This window comes from Petaurus breviceps, unplaced genomic scaffold (genome assembly GCF_028583685.1).
Source record: "Petaurus breviceps papuanus isolate PSGF00001 unplaced genomic scaffold, PetGlider_PUasm1.0 91041, whole genome shotgun sequence".
NCBI lineage: Eukaryota > Metazoa > Chordata > Mammalia > Diprotodontia > Petauridae > Petaurus > Petaurus breviceps.
Window position 1 is genome coordinate 24,070,648 of NW_027187400.1, and position 16,556 is coordinate 24,087,203.

The 16,556-nt window shown below is 48.2% G+C and overlaps 1 protein-coding gene across 2 annotated transcripts in view; it reads right to left on the bottom strand.

The window, feature by feature from the left end:
• Positions 1 to 16,556, bottom strand: part of PEX14 (peroxisomal biogenesis factor 14) — a 138,710-nt gene that overhangs the window by 111,953 nt on the left and 10,201 nt on the right. For both annotated transcript variants that reach the window (XM_069079150.1, XM_069079149.1), the window contains exon 2: positions 11,248 to 11,295. In XM_069079150.1, coding sequence (XP_068935251.1) covers positions 11,248 to 11,295 — 48 coding nt within the window. The remainder of the gene's footprint in view (positions 1 to 11,247; positions 11,296 to 16,556) is intronic.

Consider the following 16,556-nt stretch of genomic DNA (forward strand, 5'->3'; position numbering starts at 1 on the left):
GAAGTAGGATAGAAGAATTTAGGCCGAAAAAAAATCCACTATAAAAAGCTATTATGGTACCAGGAATGTTCAAAACACAAACCCAGAAGAAAAGAATGACTCCAAGCAAAGACTCTAAGAAAACAAAAACTTGAGCACAAATTCAACTAGAATGTCTGAAAGAGATAAGCAAGAATTAGTTTTGTTTTTTTTTAAAGAGTTTAAAATATTTTTTATAAATGAGAGTGTTATAGGGAAAAATAAGAAAAGAAATGAGAATTACAGAAGAATGAATTGGAAAGGGTATTAACAGGTTAAAAAGAGATTCAAAACCTTACCCAAGCAACAAACCCCCTGCAAATTAGAATGACCCAAATAGAAGCTAATAACTCCATGAGACAACAAGAAATACCAAAGCAAAGTCAAAGGACTGGGAAAAAAAAAGAAAACAGGAATTATTTCATATCAAATCCTAATGACCTGGGAAAAGATCAAAGGAAAAAAAACTGAAGAATTATTGAACAACTCAAAAGCTATGACCAAAAAAAAACAAAAACAAAAATCCAGGCTAGACATAGCTCAAGAAATCAAAAACCTACCCAGACCTCTAGGAACCAGAGGCCAAAGTGGAAATAGAAAGAAACTATTGGTCACCTCATAAAAGAACTAAAATGCAAACTCCTAAGAATATTATAGACAAAATTCAGAACTTCCAGGTCAAAGAAAAAATACTGCAAGTAAGCAGAAAGAAACAACTCCAGTGGTGAGAAGCCACAGTCAGTATTACACACAACTTAACAGCCACTTAAAAGGAACAGAGAGCCTGGAATATGATATTCCAGAAGGCTTACAAGCAGTAATAACTTACCCAGCAAAACTGAATATAATGCTACTGGGGAAAAAATGAAAGAGAATTTTCAAGCATTGCTGATGAAAAGACCAGAGCTAAGTAAAAACTACAAAGCATAAACACAAGACTGAAGAGCAACATAAAAAGGTAAACATGAATGAACAATCATAAGGAACCAAACAAGGATCAACTGCTTACATCCTAGTACAGGGGGATGATAAATCTGTCCCAACCCTACAATCATCAGGAGTTATAAAAACAGTCTAATTGGACAAAAGCCTGGGCGTGGTTCTATTCTCTCTTGAGGATCTTAAAAGAAGAATGGAAAGGGAGAGAAAGAGGAATTCCAATGGGGACCAAGGTAGGGGGAGAAGTTAGGCAAAATCACCTTACATAATTAGGATGCATAAGTAGAAGTCCATGTAAACAAGGAAGAGGGGTGGAAGGTTAGCTGACATCTGAACCTCACTCATCTGAACTCGGTCTAAGGAAGGAAGAATATACATAAACAGCTGGGTACAGAAATATATCTCATTCAACAGGAGAATAGGAAGGAAAAGAAGAACAGAGAAAGGGGAGTTAGAGGAACAGCAGGATGGGAGATTAGTCCTAAGCAAAACAAACTCTAAGGGTGCACAAAAATATTTGCAGCTCTTTTTTGAAGTATCAAAGGACTAAGATCGGAGGGGGGTGGCCATCAGCCAGAGGATGGCAGAACACATCACGGCATTTCAATGTGAAGGAATACCATTATGCTGTAAGAAATGATGAAAGGGATGGTTTCAGAGAAACCTGGGAAAACCTGAATGAAATGATGCAGGATGAGATGAGCAGAACAGCACAAGTACAACAGTGTAAGGCAAACAATTCTGAAAGGCCTAGGAACTCTGATCAGCACAATGACCGACCATGACTCCAGACGACTCATGATGAAGCACGCTGCCCACTTCCTGACAGAGAGGTCAAGGGCCCAGGGTGCATGAGACACATATACGTATATACATACATACACAAACAGAGAGATATTTTTAACATGGCCATATGGGAATTTGTTTTGTTTGACTAGCTATCTACCTATGGAAGCCTGTGTGCATTCATACACACACACACACACACACACACACACGTGTAATAGGGGATTTATTTTCCTTTGTTTTTCAACAGGGGGATAACATGGGGGGAGGACAGAGGGAAGATTTTTTTGCGGACTGAAAAAAAATGCAACTCAATTTTTTAAAAAAGTTAAAATGTAAGAAGGACAGAGCAGAGCTTCAACTGAAAGGAATGAGAGATTGAGGAAGGAAGGGCTCATGTCCAGTAGGGAAGGCTTCATAGAAGCAGCACCTAAGGTCCTGAAGAAATTCATGCCAGGCACAAGGGAGTGGCCTGAACCAATGGAAGCAGGAGGAAGGTTGAAGAGTCTAGTTCAATCGACCATCTGATCAATCAACAAGTTATCTATTAAGAGCCAAGCACTATGAGAATCTGAGCACAAAAAATGAAATCATCTCCCACTGGTCTTGTCTACCCAATAAGATTATCAGTCCTTCAAGGAACCCTAGCCCTGACATTATCTCCAATCTCTGCACCTCTCAGTTCTTTCTCAGGCCGTCACCCATGCAATAGCCATATTCTCTGCCCCTTCCCTCTGTCAACCCCGTGGTGACTGAGTTCAGTTCTACACTCTCTCTCTGCTCAAATCCCTCACTCCCTCATCTGATGTCGACCATGCCTTGGTTGACTCATCACATCGTCCTCTGCCTTCATGCCTGTTCGTGTGCTGCTGAACAAAGCTGAAGAAAGTCAAAGAGCCATCCTGCCTGGGTCCATTACGATGTTATGTAATCTCAACAGGGCCCTCCAAGCAACACGCGCACATGTGTAAGACGTCTTGGGCTTCTCTCACCAACTTTCAAACTGGATGTTCTGTAAGCATTTCAAAGTCGATACAGACTTCCTTATTACTGTCAAGGGTTCCAAAATATTATCCAAAATCACAGCTTCCACAGAAATCCTCACCTTCTCTTTCATGTTCACCCTACCTATCTAATGTGCTGCCAATCTTCTCATTTCTACCTTCCCAACATCTCTGGCTATGCCTCCCTCTCTCCTCTGGCACAGTCACCACCCTGATACAGGCCCTCATCCTCATGCTGTGATTACTATACTAGCCTGCTGGTGTGTCTGACTGCCTCAAGTCTCTCTCTCCCTACTCCAATCTACCCTCTATTAAGACACTAAAGTGATTTTCCTAAAACAAAAGTTGGTCTACGTCTCACCATCCTACTCAATAAACTCCAGTGGTTAGTCAAGGCTGGGGGGACTGAAGAAAGACAGGCACACTAGTGCATTGTGGGTGGAACTATGAATCAGTAAAACCATTTTAGAAAGGAATTTGGAAATAGGCAAATAAAGGGACTAAAATGTCAATACCATTTAACCCAGAGATTTCACTAATAGGCACATGCCCCAAAGAGCCCACTGACACAAAGAAAGTCCCCAAATGCACCAAAGTAATTGTAGCAGCACTTTCTGTGGTAGCAAAGAATTGGATGCCAAGTATATGCCCCAAAATTGGAGAAGGGTGAAACAAATTGTGATCTATGAATGTAACAGAATATAACTGTGCTATGAGAAATGATGTGGCTGGGGCGGCTAGGTAGTGCAGTGAAGAGAGCACTGGCTCTGGAGTCAGGAGGACCTGAGTTCAAATCTAGCCTCAGACACTTAACACAAAAAACTAGCTGTGTGACCTTGGGCAAGTCACTTAACCCCAATTGCCCTCCAAAAAGAAAAAAAGTTATGTGGGGGAAGCAGATCAAGAAGCATGGACAGATCAACATGAACTGATGCAGAGAGAAGCAGAACCAAGGGAAACACACACAATGACCACAGTGAAAAACCATGACAAAACAATCAAAAGGGAAGGCTGCAAAATCACAAACAACTACGTGGTCCCAGAAAAGAGAAAAAAGTACTCCTCCCCCACAACTACTCTGCAGAGGAGAGAGAGAGACATGAAGAAAGTAAGAGAGGGAAGGAGGGGGAAGGGGAGAAAAAAGGGGAGGGGAGAGAGAGGGGAGAAAGGAAGGGGGAAGGAGGGAGGACTTACTAGTCAGGCACTGTGCTAAGCACTTCACAAACATTATCTCCATCGATCCTCACAACTTGGGAGGCAGGCACAATTATTATCTCATTTTATAGCTGAGCAAAGAGAGGGTAAGTGACAAAGCTAGCATGTATCTGAGTCTAGATTTGAACTCAGTTCTTCCTGAGTGCAGACTCATCATTCCACCCCCTGAGCCATCCAACTGGCTATCCACAGGTGTGAAACACTGCATATATTTTCAGATGTTTTGCTAATTTTTTCCCTCTTCTTCCTCTTTTTCTTCCTTTTTTTCTTTTAAGAAATATTCCTGATTATATGAAGTGGCTCTCTGGGAGAGGGAGGAAAAAGGGAGAAATGTAAGTGATGGAAAAACAGAAGAAATTAATTTTCTAAAAGTTTTCAATTAAAAAAATTAAACTCCAATGGCTCCCTAGTTGCTGCAGGACCAAACATAAAATGCTCTGCTTGGCTCTGAAGGCCCTTCCCCGCCTGGCCCCCTCCTGCTGGGCCTATCTTCTCCCATTCTCCACCCTGAGCACTCCATGGTCCAGGGCCCCTGGCCCCCTCCTTTCTCACACACGTCACTGGCTCCCTACTCCACACCTTGTCCATGACTGCCCCATGTCTGGAATGCTCTTCCCCCTCAAGCAAGGGCCTTTCCTGGTCTCCAGCACTGCTGGCACCTTCCCTTGGAGATAACCTCTCCTCCACACGACTGGTATGTACGTGGCCATTTGTACACTGTCTGCTCCATCAGACTGTGGGCTCCTGGAGGGCAGAGACTGTGTGTCTGTCTTTTTTTGTACGCCCAGCCCTCAACACAACGTAGGTGCTTCTCCACTGACTGACCACAGGTCCCTCCCTACAGACTTCCTCTTGTGTCAGCCCCTCAGCATCTGGCACAAGGCATTACAGAAATACTCACTGACTTGGCTTCCAAGGACAAGTCCTCCACAGAGCAGGCTCTCTCCGTGCAGACCTCCAAAGCCCGGCCCCCCAGCAGGGCCCAGCTCACTGAGCACTCCCTCAGCAGGAGGGATCTTGCCAGCTGTCATACAGAGCCTCCCTCCACGCTCTGGCCCTCTCCTGGCTGCTTCTTGCATCCTCTGCTCCCCACCAGCTCTAAAGCATCAGCTCTCCCTGGGCAGCCTGCCATCCCAGCCCACTGGCCTCTCTGCTGTGAATCCCTGGGCTCCCAAAGGCAGCATCCCAAGAGGTGGAAGCAGCTCACCCAGGCTAGCCAACACTGCTGGTGTCCCTCATTTAATCAGGCTTCTGCAAATGCTGGGCCAAAAGCAATAAGGACATGACTGAGAGACTGTGGGAGTTTAATATAAAAAAATTAATAAGAAAAAAAAGGGGGGAAGGAGAAAGGGTCCACCTTTTAATAGGGCCCTAATTACCCAACTCACAGGATCAGCCGCAATGAGATGAGAGTTTATTTCGGGGGTTTTTTTAATTATTGTTGTTTTTTATATATATATAAATTGCTGCTATGTGTTTTCTTTCCTCTGAGCAATTATGCTGTAAGTATGTAAAGAGGGGAAAAAATATTAATTAAATATAAGGTAATTGTGGAGTTGGCCTGGAGAGAGTGAGTCTGAACTCTGGACGATCGCAGACTGCCAGGGTTTGAAGACTGCTCAGAGCCTCCCGGAAAAGAAAGAAATAAAAATAAAACCAAACAATGGGCAGATGCCGAGAGCAGCAAGAAAACAGCCATGAAAGGAATCCAGGAGAACAGCAGAGACCTGGAGAGAGGGAGCGTCCTCGGGAACACTGCTCTCTGCCTCTACCTACCTCCCCAACACGAGGTGCCGCCTGGGAAAGGCCTGTGGGCCACGTTCCCACAGAATATCCAAGGTGACAGAGACCTCAGCAGCCATCTGGTTTAACCTGTCCCTGCACAGGGATCCCCCAAGGGAGGGCACCCAGCCTCTACCTGCCACCCTCAGCAAGGAGGCATGCACTGGTAGACCATCTGTGCGTGGCTGTCTGCACTCTCTCTCCCCCAGCAGACTCAAAGTTCCTCGTCGGCAACTGCTTTCGTCCTTCTTGGTGTCCCCAGTACCTATTCCACTGCCTGGCAAACAGCAGGCGCTTAATGCAAGCTTAGTGGGCTTCTGTGGCAAGTCATTCCATTCGGCGCCTAATATAACCACCACTTGTTGGGTATAAGATTGAGGGAATTCTTGTTCAGGTACCAGACGGATTAAAGAGCTCTCACATTCTGCAGTTCTTAGGGACTCTCCTTACACAGAACTTCCTCTCTGCCTCTCCACCAATTCCACCCCTTGCTCCTAGAGCCAAGTAGAACAAGCCTAAGCCCTCACACACGGCAGCGCTTCATTGCCCTGATGCCCAGGGTACCCAGTCCCAGCTCTTTCACCCAGGCTCATGGGCAATGGTTTCCAGGTCCTTCGCCATCCAACCGCTCTCTTCGGGGCAGGCTCCAGTTTGTCAACGCCACACCTAAACTCGGGGGCCCCAAACCAAACCCAGCACTGCCAACGTCACCTCCCTCACTGTGGACACTTAACACCCTGAGTTTTTTGCCAAGACTCGGGCTGCCATGCTGGGGCTGCTGAATCATACTGATTAGCTTCCAAGCCCACTAAATTTCCCAGGTCAGAATCACAGAGTTGGAAGGTGCCTCAGAGACAATCTAGTCCAACACAGACCTGACAAATGGTCATACGGCAGCCCCTTGAAGACTGCTCATGAGGAAGGAGCCGGCGCTCCTCCTTCCCCTTCGGGACTGCCCTAACAGTTACAAAGCTTTTTCTGACACTGAACCTCAACGAGTTTCTTTACCACGTGTGCACAATACCCCTGCTCCCACTTCTGTAGAACAAGTGTTAGCCCCTCTGCTATATGACAGGCCTTCAGATACCGGAAGACAGGGATCATGTTCTCCCCTGATTCATTTCTTCTCTAAACATCTTCTAGAGAGTATCAGATCCAAGACAGGATTTTCCCTTGTTGGCTCCACTAACTTGGAAAGGATGAATTTATGATTAAAGCAAGTCAAGAAAACATCGGCTACTTTGCATCTGGCAAAAAGAGCATGCCAGCAAGTGTTCAGATAACTAAAGCTCCCCATCACTACTCCATGAAGCCTCTGTGCCAGGCTTGGGATCCAAACTCCTTTCTTCCAGATGAGCGATCTATAATACTCTCCAATGAGAGAATCACAGCTGGTTCTGCCTTCAATGGTCTTCACTCACATGAGCTCTCTGGCTCCTGGATTTCCTTCCCTGTGTAGACACCATGCGTACAGGGTCCCCCCACCCCCCAATGACCTGTCTTGTTTCTTCTGAATAAGCTCAGTCATCCCAGCACCACATTCTTGTTACTAGACTCCTCTCCCCAAGTCTCAGTCACACCGAGGTCAGACCTATCTTCCTCACGGTGGCGTCTCCAGTTCTCCCTGCTAGCCTAGTGTCCAGGCATCTGGAACAATGCATTTTGGCCCTGGTTACTTTCTTGGATTTTTGCGTCCTCTGACCTTCAGGCTCTATCTACAGCAATTCTGCCCATAATGCTAACTATTTTCATAGTAAGATCTACTTTAGTTAACATCCAGAGGCAGTGTGCACTTCCCCCTTTCTCCCTAGTATAAAGGCCTTCTGATTAGATTTGTAAGTCTCCAGGCTAAGTATTCTGACCACCTTTTGCTAGGTGCCAGAAAGCTGTCATTTTTAATAGTTTAAACTGTGGTACAGGAACACAAATTCAATTCTCTAAGATCACCTTGTTAACCAGCCGTTTTCTTCCCAAATCTGCCTGTCTCCTGAAGCCCTTGTTGTCATGAAAACACCATCTAGGCTCTTATAGACTTTAATTTCTTCTTCAAGACTTCCATCTCTGGGGGTAGCTAGGTGGTGCAGTGAATAGAGCACCAGTCCTGGAGTCAGGAGGACCCAAGTTCAAATTCAGCCTCAGACACTTGACACACAAGTGACCTTGGGCAAGTCACTTAATCCCAACTGCCTTGCCTTGCCTTTCCCCCTCCAAAAAAAAAAGCCTTCCATCTCTGATAATGCCTCCTAGATTGCATTTATTGGTACCATTTGAGTCCACAGGCATTAAGAAAAGTGGAGAATAGTCGTTTACCTTGATAAGCCTTGGGAGGCTCTTTGTCAGATCTTAGATAGATGCCCCGCAAAAGAAGACATTTTTACATGGCTGTTATCAGGTCAACAAAGAGTTAACTGGGACCCTGACTCTTGGTGAAAGTCTGGCACCCACAGTCACCCCCTCCCTTGAGCAGCTACCTCCTTCTGGAAGAGGCTCCATGGGGATCCATGGCTTCTCTTCCCCTTCTCTGTGTTTCATCCTTCAGTCTTCCAGCCAGCCGCCCGCCCGACACAGGTCACAATGGCTCTCTCTTTAGGGCCTTTTTCCTGCTTTGTTTTCAAGTTTAAGCCCTTCTGTGGCTCACAGGGACACTGCCTTCTCCTTCAGAGCATGTGTGACTCACAGCGTGCGCTGTAGCTTCTCCTCTAAGAAGATCGGCTCACACCTTTGGGGCTAGGCTGTACAGAAACAGAGGCAGAAGCTTCACGTGCTTCATGCAGGCCACTGCCAATGCTTCCCTGCTCTCCAAACTTGCTGGACGGGAGCCCCTCAGCCTTCAGTCTTCATCGTTCTGACTAACAGCAACCTGTGGCAGCTACTCATGAGCTTCTCCAATGGCCCAGGAATCACCTTCCAGTCTGGGGAGGACTTCTGACAGATGGACCTGCCTCCTTTTACTTCCCTGACTAAGCTCTTGCCCCCTCTTACCAACTGTCTTCTTAATCTTTCTTCTTCCACAGCTCAAGCCCTCCTCCTTCTCTCCCTCCTCTTCCTCCCCCTTCAGCTCAGCAGCCTCAAGTCCTCCAAAATGTCACCTCCTCAAACTCCATCATAGCCTCCAAGAGACTCCCAAACCTCCTTCACAATTCCTTGTTCTCAGATAAGTCCTCTCATCCTTCTTCCAAGGAGGTAGAACCTTGTTCACATGAACTGTGGTCTAGTCATCCTGGAAGCAAAGGGACCAGACATGGATCCCTAATGAATCTCATCTGACTGGATTTGGCTCCTCCTTCTGTTCTGTCAACATCTTTCTGGCATCCCAGGGAGAGTTAGCCTAGCCGGCTCCAACTTGTCTACAAATCTGCTAAGCATCTTCTCTGCGCCTTCGTCTGAGTGACTGATAAATCTGTAGTCATCCACTTCCCCAATGGCCCTTTAGGATACCTCTCAAGCAGCACAGTGAATTGGAGGGCAGCCCGATGGAGGAGATCCCAATCCCAGTCCTGATGCTTCCCAGCATCTCCCCTACATCCTGGGGCTGCTGGAAGGGAAGCTCTAGATAAATGAAGATGTTCAGCCCTATTTGGCGTCTCTGACCAAGGTCTAAGTTCTGTTACAGCAGGGAACAGCGTCCTAACTAACCGTCTGCTTGGACACCACCTCTGCTCCCAGGGGACACCCCTGTCCTAGGAGGCTCCCTCTGGAGTCAGAGAGACCAAAGCTCTCAACATCCCTCTGACACATCCTGGTTGTGTGACCCTAGACAAGTCATGTAACTTCAATGCAACAACAACTCTAAGACTCACAAGCTGCTGATTTGCATTGATGGAGGAAGTTTCTCATACTGATGACATCATATATCCAACTGAAAAAGCAAAAGCTCAAGAATAAGTGAAAAAGGTAAGTACTGAAGAAAGTATCTAAGAGAAGCAGCGTTCAGGTGTCCAAAACCATCCACAACACCGAGGTTACAGAAGTCTGGGCAGATCCTAAGGAGAAATACTAGGGCCCCTAAAGTAGCCTCCTCTGCTAGAGGGCCTCAGCCACCAGGACCATCCCAGCAGATGTGAGAAGGGCCTGTGTGAACGCTGCTGGGGGGCTGAGGCACTGGGGGCCAGGACAGGCTGGGCACTACCCCGCCCTCTCTGAACAGAAGGCCGCGGGCTGGATGCAGAAAGGCGTCCTCTCAGAGCAACTGCCAGGGGGAAGACCACCCACACAAAGCACCTCCATTGCTTCCGGGGGCAGAATTTGATTCTACAAAAGCATCTGGCCAGAGGAAATACAAATTTAGAAAAGACATAGTCCCAGGACTCATGGACCCTATATGTATATAGGGTATGTATGTGCGTGTATATATACATATTTGCATGTATGTATATATATATATGCATGCCTCTGAACATATACACAGATCATAAACAATAATCCCTCAGTTCATCCTAGAGGTGCAAGCCAGTGCTATATGAAGTCTGAGGGGAAGGGTCACTGCCAGCCTGGGGATCAAGGCAGGCTTTGTAGAAGAGGTGGCATCTGGGACAGACTTTGAAGGACCAGTAGGAGTTCCAGAGGCAGAAGGAAGGAGGGAGATATCTCAGGCAGAGGGAACGATAGAGGTAAGAAAAAACAGCTTGAGTTTGCAGACTAGGAGGTGGTCAAAGAGAATGGGGAAGGGATGATGGGTGACAAGGCTGAAACTTTCACCCTCCCAAAGTACTCCCCATCCCACCCCACCCCCACCAATGGTTTACTGTGGGCAAAACAATGCAGTAGGTGCTGGGAAAGACAGGAAGAGAACCAAGAGACCATCCCTGCCCTCAGGGAGGGGAGTACAAGAGTCCCCCACAGACAACCAGACAACAAAATACACCAAGATGAAAAAGACCAGACCATCCGCTGGCACTGGGCATGCTTATGTGGACTGAACTAAGGAAAGAGCCTGGCCCTTCCCAGACTTCTCTAGCCTACTGACGGCCTGGGTGAAAATGCCACAGGGAATGGAAAAGAGTGGCCTCCCTAGAGGATGCCCCTCCCTAGAGAGGAGAGCAGCCTGGTCTACAGGCAATGCTGCCAATGGAGATAACAAAGGGCATGGGGAAGGCTGGGGAGCCCAGAGCAACGAGGCCAGAGACAGCTCTTGGAGCCCGAGATCTCGGGCCATTCCTGAAATATTCCCAGTCAGCACGCACACCCACACCGGGGCGTGCTCCTGGGGTGGCTGACCTCCCTGCCCACAAACTACTGGCCTCAAATAAGCAGAGATCAGATGCACACCCCACCCTCTACTGGAGGAAGCAGGTGGAGGTCAGAGATGAGAGGCCATGGCCTGGGAAGGTCAGCCTGAGTACAAGAGCGGCATCCTTTAAAGTCAGTACTACTACAAAAGTGCATCAGGCTACAATGTTATTCTTAAAAAGCTCACAAAACACTTAAATTCACAGGATCACAGATTCAGAGTGCAGAGGAGTTCATTATTTGAAAGGAAATAATACCCATCTTGGGGACTCACAAGGGGTTTCCGAGGAACCACATTTTCATTTTCTGGGGTAGAGCCGGGCTGCAAAGAAAAAGAGACAAAAATGAGATGACAGTGCCACCCACTGGACACCCCTGTCCGGAATATGCCCAATCTGACCTTGTAACCCCAGGGTGTGTGCTGACGTCCACAGCTGCAGCAGCAGGGTGGTGGTGTGACAAGGGGGACAGAAGGCCCAGGGTCCCACGGCCAAGAAGCCCCAGAGCCAAGCCACAGATCCCAGTCTCCTGGCTCAGTCTCCTACTCTCTCCACCATCCCAAGATGCCTCTCTAGGAAGAGCCTAAGCAAAGGCACAGGGGGTACAGGGTGCTCAGGGGACAATCATCCCGTCTGGCCCTCAGACCACGGGCCGGTCTCTTAGGCAGAGGATCCAGGGCAAGAACCAGGCCGCCCTCTCTCCCTCTCCCTTCCGTCCCTAGATTACACACCCGACCTTGAACTGCAATCACACTGGGAAGGACGGGCTCTGGCCACAAGAGGGCTCCAGCCGCCCACAGCTGCTGGGTCTGGGGAAATGCTAGGGATTCCAGGGCACAGCCTCCTCCTGGTGCCTGGCTCAAGCTTGGCATGAGGCAGGAGGCCCAATGTCCACTCCGATGCCTCGTTACCCACCCCCTTCCTTTATCCTCTACCAGTGACAATACCACCCCACAGTAAGGAGGAAGTGGGGAGCACTCCCCAGCGCTCTCTGTCAGCTTCCCATCTGTATGCCCTGGACAGAGAAACCTAAAGCAAAGCCAGCAGTGGGAGCTATCTTCTGAAGGAAAGTCAGGGTCCAGGCTTCTTCCAATGATCTGCAGTTGGGGACCGTGCCTCAGAGCAGCCTCCCCCGCCCCCAGGATCACTGGGCTCTCCTTCCTGCCAAGATGTGCCCTCCTCAAGGAGGCCCCCATTTGCCATGATGGCCAGCAGGCTTGACACTGTTCTTGGGGGCCCAAAGCCCAGAAGGGAGGTGGCAAGGGGTTCTGTCACGATCATCCCAAATACAGGGCAGAGGGGCTGGGTGGAAAGAGGGCTGGGTCTAGAGCCCAGGCACCAGAGCCAGAATTCAGGCACTTTCACTCACTACACAGACTTCACAGCTCATTTCACCCTCAGTTTCCCCACCTGTAAAATGGAGCTGATGATGCTCACACATCACACATGATGCTCCCTCACAGGACTGCTGAAGAGAAGGCACTTGCTAAAGCTTAAGGTGCTAAATAAATGCGCGATCATCATACACCACAGTCCCATTCCCAATAATACCCCCAGGCGTGCCCTAGAACCAAAGGCTTCTCTTCCCTGGATCAGCCCTGCAGGCTCAATCATCCTGAAGATGATTTCTGCACCCATCTAGCCATCCTGACGCAGCACTGACTGCCCAGTGGACATGGCAAGCTGGAAGTCCTGGAGGCTTCTAAGCTCACTGCGTTTCCCCCAAATTCACTGCCCTCCCAGAATTCCCGCCCCCACCCCAGGGTCCATGTGATCCTTTACCCCACACCGTCCAGCACTTGTCCAATGCTGCCATTTCTCCCTCCACAGTCTCTTGTTCACCTCCTCCTCCTCATGGGCCATGGCTCTCAAAAGGGACACTGACACTTGCCCTCTGACTACGCCTAAGCCGTCTCCCTGCCTCAAGTCTGTCCCTGGTCAATTCCATCCCCCATTCAGCTGCCAAAGGGATGTTCCTTTGTGAAGGACAGGCAGCTGGGCAGTGCAGTGGTAGAGCACCGGGCCTGGAGTCAGGAAGACCCAAGTTCAAATCTGGCCTCAGACACTTCCTAGCTGTGTGACCCTAGGCAAGTCACTTCCCCCATCTGTCTCAGTTTCCCCATCTGTAAAATGAGCTAGAGAAGGAAATGGCAAACCCCTCCAGTATCTCTGCCAAGAAAACCCCAGATGGGGTCATGGAGAGCAGGACACAACTGAAACAACTGGACAGGTCACTTACAATAAACTCCAGTGCCCCACCCCATCCCCCCAGCATCCAACTGGATCTCCTCTGCTTGGCTTTTAAAGCCCCTTACAACAGATCCCAAAGCACCTTCCCAACCCAACCTTCACACACTCTACAATCCAGCCAAGTCAAGCCAACAAGCATTTATTAAACACTTACTACATACGAACACTGTGCTAAGCAAAAGACTTACAAACGAAGGCCAAAAAAAGGCTGTCCCTTCACAGGGCCCACATTCTAACGGGTGAACAAGATGTGAAGATCTTAGCAGCACACAAGTTAGCAACAGAAGTCACGGAAGTGGGGGGCAGGGGGCCAGGGCAGGCACTAACTGGCTCCTGGAGTCGGTGGGATGGGAGCTGAGTTTTGAAGGAAGGCAGCATTCCAGGGACAGGGCACAGAGACAAGAAATGGAGAGTCATGCTGGGGGAACTATATAGAGGCCGTGTCACTGGCTCAGAGGGTGGAGGAGAATACAGGGTGAGGAGCCAGTGGCCACCCTTCATGCGCACAAAGCGCCCTGATTTCTGTCAAAAGTCTGCTCCAGTGACACCACCTCTTGGAAGCCCTTCTGGATGCCCTCCACCTGCTGGTGCCATCCCGTCAAAACCTCAACGACCTATTTGTGCAGGAGAACGGAAGCTCTCTGAAGGCAGGGAGGCCTCTGTTTTTCTCTATCCCCGGCATCTCACAACGTCCTTGGCTGTTTAACTGAGTTCCACCAATAAAAGCAGTAACCACAGAACCTCAGAACTGGACAGGATCCCAGAGCCCAACTGAGTTCATCCATTTTTTGACCCCAAATGCCTTCTCCAACAGTCCCAACAAGGGACCACCCACCCTCCAGGGAGGAGGTGCCCACCACCACATGAGGCAGGCCACCCGCTCTGAGTCAGCTATCAGCAGGAAGCCCTGCTTTATATCCAGTCTAAACCCATCTCCCTAGCTTCTACTCACTGCCCCTAGACCTGGGACACTGCCCACCTCTGACAGAACTGCAGCGTCCCAAGATCTGGGGGCAAACGCCAACTGGCTGACAGACTGATTGAGCTGGAAGCATCCAATCTAAGCCCCTTCTCCCACCGAAAGAGAGGGCAAGTCAAAAGACTCCCTGCAGCAGGGTCATGGAGCCCAACTTCTCACCTCACAGCTGCCCTGGGGAATTGGCCCATGGGAGCCACAGAGCTGGAGAGCAGGCCAGCTAGCCCCAGGGAATCTGGACAGAGATGCTCGGCTCCCCAAACTGCCCACTGGTGTAGCAACAACAGCCTGAAAAGCCATTTAAGCCAGCTGACTTCTCTCACTTTTTGCAGATAATCAAAGGCTGACTGTAAAGTATCTATTCAGCAGCCTTGGTCATTCTAAACAGTACACACCATCAGGTTCTGGGTGGGAAGGAACAGTTCTTTGGTTTGTAGCCCAAGGGCTTTCCCTGCACATGACTGATGCTTACAATTGGCTGAATTGAGGGTATCCACCTCACCTGTTCCCCCTGGATCAGACTATCTCAAGCCTGTCTCCCTCCTTTCCATCCTCCCATTGCCAGTCACTTCCTACAGCACAGGTCTGACCCTGAACTCCAGGGGCTCCCTATCACCTCAGGGACCAAATAAGCAATCCTGTTTGGCATTCAAAGCCCTCCACTACCTCCTACACCTCTCTAGCTTTCTAGCACCATCCTCCTTCCTCAGACATTTTTACCACTTGACATTCAAGCACAGAAAGAATGTTCAAACTCTTCTTCATCCCCTGGCTTCAAGGCCCAGCCTTTCCCAGGCCTCTTGGATGCTAGGTTCCTTCCCTCTCCTGATTTTCTCCAGTTTATTCTCTCTAGAGCTTGTTTGTTCATAATCATTTTCATGTTGTCTCCCCCATTAGACTTTGACTTCCCTAAGGGCAGAGACTGACATTTGCCATTCTTTGAATCCTGAGTGCTTAGCATAGGATCTGGCACACAATAAATGCTTAAATGATTAAATGACTGACTGAGCTATCCCTCCTCCACTCAATTATAACCATAACTTAGAAACCCTTTTTCTCAAAACACAACTCATTCATTCATTCATCTGGCAATCATTTCATTTCCTGTGCGTAAGGCACTCTGGGGGAAACAAAGTTGAATGACATGCCATCTTATGTGAACTTGGGAAAAGATGGAAAGACTTATATGAACTGATGCAGAGTGAAGTCAGCAGAACCAGGAAAACAACATACACAATGATTCTAACAAAGCAAACGGAGAGACCACTAACATGGGATACAGTAGGTCAACTATATCTCCTCCCTCCTTTCACTAGTGGTGTGGGGCTGTGGGTGTCAGAATGTCAGATATGCAGTGAGACACCTTCAATGTGTCAGATGACTTCACTTAACTATGTATTCAAAAAATCTCACAAAGAAAAGCTTGGGGGAGGAGTGGAAGAATAGAATATTCTTACAAATGAACATGATGTGTGGTGTAAAAGCAAAAGCCATCAATTAATCAATAAACATTTATTAAGCACCTACTATGTGTTAAGCACCATGCTAATGAAAAGGGGCAACTCGCCCTTCTCAAGAAACCTACAACATGCACACAAATATGTACAAAGCAAGGTATATACAGGATAAATAGGAGATAATTAACAGCTGTAGAATGAAGAGGGGTTAGGAAAGGCTTCCTGGAGAAGGTGGGATTTTAGTTGGGCCTTAAAGGAAGCCAGGGAGGTCAGCAGCCAGAGCAGAGGAGAGAGATCACTCCAGGTGTGTAGAACAATTAGATTGTCTGGAGCTGAGAGTTAGCATCTAGTCTGTGGAAAGTCCAGGAGACCAAAGTCACTGGATAGAAGAGTGTCAGGGAGTGAGGAAAAAGAAGACTGGCAAAGTAGGAGGGGGAAGTCCTTGCCCTCCAGGAGTTTCCAGGCTAGCCCAGGACACCCCAAAGGGCACTTACACAGATCTCAGGTGGGCTGTGAACTTAGATGGGAAACAAATTAGATCCTTACTCAATATAATTGGTAACCTTTGAAATCTCTGTATTTGATTTTTATGCATTCCAAGAAGGAGCCTGAAGATTTCAGCAGACAATGCCAAAGATCCATGCCCCACAAAAGGTGGAGAGCCCTGGGTCTAGCAGGAGAAATAAGGTGTCTTCCTAAGTAATTATAACAGAAGGTAGACTGTGATGAGGGCCTCTGGAAGAACATGAAAGTCTTCTCAGAGACGTAATTGCACTGAACTTTGAAGAGTAGAATTCCAACAGACTAAAGGACTACAAGTAGGAATGATGTGGAACACTACTGGGCAGATTCAGATTATATGAAGCGGGATAACGGGAACTAAGGCTGGAAAGCTAAGAGA